Source organism: Merops nubicus, unplaced genomic scaffold, assembly GCF_000691845.1.
Source record: "Merops nubicus isolate BGI_N331 unplaced genomic scaffold, ASM69184v1 scaffold50431, whole genome shotgun sequence".
NCBI lineage: Eukaryota > Metazoa > Chordata > Aves > Coraciiformes > Meropidae > Merops > Merops nubicus.
This window is the reverse complement of record NW_008589919.1, coordinates 394-7,083: the sequence shown is the minus strand read 5'-3', so window position 1 is coordinate 7,083 and position 6,690 is coordinate 394. Positions and strand designations below refer to the sequence as shown.

The following is a 6,690-nucleotide window of genomic DNA, read 5'->3' as shown; positions in this document are numbered from 1 at the left end:
CCGAGCGCGGACGCGTGACCGGCATCACGGCAGGAGGGCCTGGCCTGGGCCAGCAGGGCTCTGCACGCGCCAGCAGCAGCCTAACGGCGCCAGGCACCCCTGCACCCGGCTGCACGGACACCGCGACGCTGCGCAGGAGTGGAGGAGATGCACGGAGCTGCGGTGCTCTCCTTCCACTCTACCACTGCCACGGGGCAGGGAACACGGGCAGACTATTTTTAGCATACATCTGGCAATACCAGAAGAGTGGAAGGCGACAATACTTCCCCCGTGTACGTGGTAGCCTATGGTTTTATGTCTGAGGCCACCTCACAATGGAGAAATAATAGCAGCTCTTCTGTACTTAGAGCTAAAATTGCTTTGTATGTCACATTTGCCCTGGAGGGTTAGTCTGACCTGAAATTTTCTAGATGTATTCTGAGGACACAAAACAAAGCTTCAGCAAAACAGGAACAAAAAGGTATCTTTTGTTTTATGGAAGCCTATTACAAAGTTAGTTAGCAGAGAGCAATCATGATCTTTTTTCCCCCTTGCTTCCCTTGGTTTTACTCAAGGGCAAAGGAGCCTGGTAACTCTTTGCCTGCCTCCAGCAAAGTCATATGACTACAAACCAGCACGTTACTTATCTGCCAGGCACACAGGAGTCTTCTGCACAGCGCTGTGTGCTACACCTGCACCATAGTGGCACTGTGACACTCACTGCATGCAGCCAAAAAATCAGATCAAAATCATCAAGCACAGGTATTGCCACCACGTCCCACTGCATCCTATAAGCCCACTGCCCTCCTGCATTTCTGTGTATCTATCCCTCCTATCCCAAAATTGTGCCTGTACCCCAGAAAAGCAGAGAATTTGGAGCTACTTTATGTTGCAAATTCTGCTATGCAACACAGTCCCTTGGGGACAAGACAGAGACCTCTGTACAAATCCACGGTCTTCTGACACTCCACCCTAAAGGTTTACTGGTGTGGTGCCTGGCAGGCTTTTTGGAATGGTTTTCGTACCAGCATGGAAAGGTTCGGCTCTTGTCAGCCCTCAGTCTTCCACTGAAGCCAACTAACACCTCCTCCCTCAGCTCAGGCATTTGCTGCCAGTGTTTTAGGGCAGATCCAGCTCTGGAGGCAAATGAGATTTCTCCCCAGGAGTTGGTGGCCTGCCCAGAATGAGGGTTTATATTTATGCCCTCAGGCAACAAGAGAAACTCCTCATGTTTTCCAAGTGTCTGGCCGAAATCCCAAACAACAGCCAAAATCAGTTTTAGATCATACACCGATCTCAGTGAGAGCAACTAAAACCTTTGCACCAGTAAAAGGTCCTTGTTTGACAGACGGTATTGCTTGCAGATATGAAATATTACACACTTCATCACAACACAGTCCCCTTCACCTTCAATGGCAACATTTACTTTCAAACTTCTTGATCTGCCTACCTGGGAACTGGGCTGCTTGGGCTCATCCATCCGCCCGGGAGACTCGCTTTTTGATCTGTACCGCTCAGTCACAGCAACCATGCTGCCAGAAGGGCTAAATCTGTGGGGTGGGGGAAGAGTGTAAATGGAGTTTTTAATGGGCATCAGGTCACTACGGTGTTTAGAACAACGGGTGAGCAATAGAGACACCCATATAGCATCTCTTCATCCTCACGAGCTAACACACAGGAGGCAGAACAGCCCAAGTATAAAGGAAAAACCAAGTCACACTGGTCTGTGGTTTCAGTCTTAACATCTGAAAAATGAAACCGAGTTGTCTGGCTTCCAGTTCAGTAACAGAGAGCTTTTCGGCTACTATCACAAGCAAACTGACACAGGCCCAGTAACTTAGGCAGAAGAATAAACCATTCCTCTAAGGGCACATCTCGTTCACCACCCTTGCCCTCGTCTCCCTTCTAAGCATGAAATTAAAGTGACGTGATGGCCTCCAGGTGGGAAACGGCAGGCACTGAGTGCAGTGCAAAAAGATAAGCTCGAGGCTAGCTGATCCATGGAAAAGGGCTAAGGAACTAGGAAAGGATTGTGCTCCCAAGGGCCAGCTCAACTCTATTCCGACTGATTGGTTTGTGAAGTGACAAGTGACAGAACATCCACCACTTCCAGGTAGCCGTTACTCCAGGTGACCAGAGGGATCGAGCTAGAAGAGAGGCAGATGTGAAGGGAAACCCCACAAATACACCGCCCCCAACCACACCAGATCTGCCCTTTATCACATCTGTTCTTTGGCCTGAGCTGAGGGCAAGGAAACAAATGCTGGAGTGGAGGGGAAGCAGCTGACAGAGAATCAAAACACAGCATTCATCACCTATTTTCAATAAAGACTTTCTGCTCTTTCACGTAAATCGAAACACCAGTGGGGGCCGGTGGGCTCCCTGCTCCGACTGCTTCAGAAGATGTATACTCATGACCCACTGCTGTCCTGGACCACCGGGAAGAGAATTTCCTCTTGACCTACAGCTGGTGACCAGCTTGTTTCTCAGGCAGAACCACCCCCCGATTCCAGGCCAGAAGGCACCACTGCAGTGACACTTTGTGTAACACGTATTGCATGCGACTTTGCTAATGCTGATGCTGACCCTGCTTTCTGCCGAGGCTGAACCAAACATCTTCTTCAGACAAAAATCCCACCTCAGCTGAAACACCGAGAGGTAGAGATTCCAACCTATGCACCTCTAAGTGCTAATAATTAATTTCCCAAGCTAGCCTGTACCTGGAGATCCTGGCCTGACCACTACCCAGCCAAAATACTATAACCCAAACCATATACACTTCCTAATCACCAGGAAAAATAAAATTCCTTCAGTGCTTACGCTTAAGATGGCCACAGGAAATTGAAGGGGCAAACGTTCCAAAGCAACCAACCTAGCCAAGTGAAAATCTTGCACAATCTCCTCTTACAGCCGAGGTCAGTAATTCAGTTAAAGAAAACTCACCTGTCAATCTCGCTGCTGGTTGGCCTGATGACTTTGGCCCCAGAGGACCCTAACGCATAAGCCTCTTGGCCCATCGATCCGTGGCCCGTGGTGTCAATCACCATAGCAGTGACCTCCTCGGCGCTGCTGCCATCTTCTCCTGAGGGCTGGTGCTCTGCCCCGAGCCACTCCTCCAGGTTCTCCGTTTTAATGCGCACTCCTCCCAGCAGCCGGACATCGTCGTCGTTCCGTCCCCCACGGTCTCCCAGTCCCGTCTCAACGTACCACTGCCCCGCTCTGTTAATCCGTAGTATGGGCTCCCTGCTTTCCACGTCCGAACTCTGCTCAATTATCTGGGGGCTGGTGGACTCCTCGGGTGGGCTGAGCTCCCGAATGTCCAGCACTGTGCTCACCTGGCCCAGGCGACTCCCCTTCAGGGCACTGTGACGTGGGCTCAGAGAACGGTTTAGGTTTGGCGTCACCCGGTGAGACTCGGGCGGTCTCTCCTGATGCTTTGTCCTGGTCTGGCTCAATTCTGCTTCTACTTCTGCCACGTTAATTTTGAAATGGATTCCCTCGAGAATCTGCGTGCATTTGTCTATGATGTGCTGCATCTGCAAGAAACTGGCGGCCGTTAGGTAACTGATGATGTCAGCCAGCTGCAGACATATCCTACCGGTGTAACAAAAGGAAAGGAGCTGCTCAAAAACAGAAGGGTTCTTGATGACAGAAATGGAAACGGTGCTCATTTCATTCAAGGACATGTGGTCACGGAAGTAGGGCGAGCTGGCAGCCAGCACCACCTTGTGAGCACGGAAAGCTTGCCCCTGCACGTTGACCACAATGTCACACAGGCGGCCCTGCATGCGTAACTGGTTCAGGTGGCTCAGGACAGAGTTACTGAAGTCAGGAATCTCCAGCTGAATGTTACCACTCTTCTCCATGGCTATCCCAGTTGCAGGTCCTCAAGCCTACTGGAAAGCGGGGGGGAAAATACTGTCATTAACAGGGCTAGTCTATCATCTGCATTTAAAATGTTTTTCACCTACTTTCATACAGTTTGAAATATTTTTTAAAGTGCTCTCTCACCATTTAATTTACAAGCACTTGGCAGCAGTTCTCTAACCTCCACATGCTGTACACCACCTTCCACAAGAATTATGTTAAACCGGCTCCCAGCAGACCCCCCATTCCCTGTGGCTTCAGCGCTTGAAACATTTTGCTCTGTCAGCCTCAGTAAAAGCACATTTGCATTGTAAAAAGAACATTAAAAATGGTTCAGGTACTAAAAATAGACAACTGATTGCATAATGGATTAAAATACTTAGCACTTGTACCTTCTAAGCACTTTGAAAAGGGAAAGTAAAATCATCATCCCTCCTTTGTAGAACAGGAATCAGGAAGGAGGCACCAGGACCTGAATCCTCCTGGGAGACTTTTCCAAAGCTGACCAGCACACATTTGGCCTCAAGGCATCTTAAGTTCATAGTTAAAACCAAGATATTCATCTTATGTAGTGTTTCTGACACACGGCAGAAAATACCTAACAGAGCAGTGAAAGAGCAGGATCCAGTTCTGAACCTCAGCACATCAGACCCGGTGCCACTGGCCGAGCAACCCCCGGGCGAAAGCATCCGGCGCTGGTGTAGTCTGAGATCCCACACGTGGCCAAAGACAACTTATGAACAACAGCGACTGACAAAGTACCTTTCCTGCTTTCCCTTCCATAATTCATTTTCTATAATCATCACGTTTTGTTTTGGCAAAGTTTGAAAAGGAGCCCTGACCATATATGGTAAAAACTCAGAATGATCCAAAATTAGATGTAAAGTCACCCAAAAAGAAAAAAAAAATAAAAAATAAAAAAATAAAGTAAATAAGTTTATGAAAGACTGCTCACAGCATGAGCAGCTTCCAAGCTAGATGGCATCTGAAGTGTCGATCAAGCAGAGTGCTGCAGATACCAAAACAATTCCAGGCAGTCTGGGAATACCGAGACTCCAAGAAAGCTCAGAACCAAAGGGACCAGCGCAGAGGAAAACTTGTGGGCCTTGGGAAGGACTTTTTGTTGTTGTTGTATTTATGAACGCCACAGGACAGCCCACGCTCATGTACCCGAGCAGACTTTGTGCAAACTTGGCAAAACATGTTACTAAACCTGAAGCTGCAGGACAGCCTGTCAATCTCGGGAAGTCGTGCACAGAGATTACGAGCTAGCTGGCTGGCTGCAGGTCTTTGGGGTGAGGGAGATCAGCAAGGCACAAAACACCACAAGCCTCCTCCTCCCTTTCCCCACTCTTCAGAAGAAAGCAATAAAGCCCACAGACCCCAAGGAACTATAGTGCACGGGCTGCATCAACACAACGTTAAGGGCAGAACCTCAAACGCACAAACCGAGGTGAAAGAGCAAATCTGACATCTTACCTGTACTGTTACAAGTGACATGCAAGGGGGAGGAAGTGGAGGTGCTATCTTCTTGTTTCCCTTTTGTCTTCTGCTGTAGTGAGAAGGCCTCAAAACTTTTTGCCCCCTTCCCCTTTAGGAGGAAAAAAGAAAAGAAAGGAAAAACATAGCACGGAGGAATTGGGTTCTCCTGAGCACGACCAAGAACACCAAGCTTCGTCACTCTGTTTTGCCAGAGGATATGCAGCAGCAGGATTAGCCAACCATTACATCACGTCACACCCCAAACCGCAGAGAAACACTGAATCTTATCAAATCGATCTTTCCCCACTGTCTGCTCAGTGTCTGTGTTGTACCAATGGTCATTAAAAAAAAAAGAAGGAAGTGCAAATAACCTGAATAAGTCATTTCTTCTCCTGAGGGGCTAGTATCTCCAGCACTAACCGAGCAGCATTGAAACACACACAGGGTTTCCTCAGATGAGCCCTCTTGCCTGTACCATTAGCAACGCTCAATGGCCAGAATCACACCGAGCAAACGTTTACAGGATGGGGAAGCCTGTAATCTCGGAAGCTTCCCGAAACCCCCGTTTCCAAAGCAATAAATCCCAGAGCACTCCCTCACGGAAGGCAGGGGAAGGGCGACGCTGCCAGGGCAGTGGGTGCCCAGGCTGGCAGGGGCAGGGGAGCCCGGCAGAGCCGCACCGTGCCTTTCACGGGGTTCAGCTCCAGATGTGCGGAAAGGGAAGGGAAAAAGTACTAATACCCAGCTCTTCACTGCTGAGCACAGCCCTGCTCAGGAGTCAGCTGCTCCCTGGGGAGTCCAACAAACTATTTGCAACGTCCTGCTCCGAAAGCAGGGAAAAATACGTCCACTGCTGGCAGGAGAAAAAGCCCCACTCAGCTTCATTTACCTCACATGGAGGAAGCGGCATGTCATGACACACTCTGGGGACAACCTCAGTCAGAGGCTGGCAAGGGGCAATCCACCTTTTTAGCTCAGAGTCCCCCTGTCAGAAGACAACTCCTGCCATCTCCAGCAAGGGGTCTGTCATAAGCTTAGGCACCTCACCCAGCCGTGCAAGGACATCTCAGTTTTTTGCCCTTCCTGGCGCTGAATCGAACATTCATCACCGCAGCCTTTACCTGGGGGGCGAGCGGGACGTCCCGCTGCGCAGCGCTCTCTGCAAAGAATGCTCCGAGACACTCGTCTGGGTTCAGCACAATTTACACTGTCACCAGCTGAGACTTGGACTTATCTCAGTAAACGCCTTTCTCCCTGTGAACTACTGAGACCAGCAGAAACTGTCGATGCATCAGGCCCTCGTAAAAAGCTGGGACGGACCATCTGCAGTAGATGACGCTCCCTCCGGACTTATCTTTTGTC

The 6,690-nt window shown here is 49.6% G+C and overlaps 1 protein-coding gene across 1 annotated transcript in view; it reads right to left on the bottom strand.

The window, feature by feature from the left end:
- Positions 1-3,845, bottom strand: part of ZBTB37 (zinc finger and BTB domain containing 37) — a 5,204-nt gene extending 1,359 nt beyond the window's left edge. Inside the window, exons 1-2 of the mRNA XM_008949728.1 lie at positions 2,923-3,845; positions 1,430-1,529 (exon numbers count right to left, since the gene is read on the bottom strand). Coding sequence (XP_008947976.1) covers positions 1,430-1,529; positions 2,923-3,845 — 1,023 coding nt within the window. The remainder of the gene's footprint in view (positions 1-1,429; positions 1,530-2,922) is intronic.
- Positions 3,846-6,690: the final 2,845 nt, after the last annotated feature.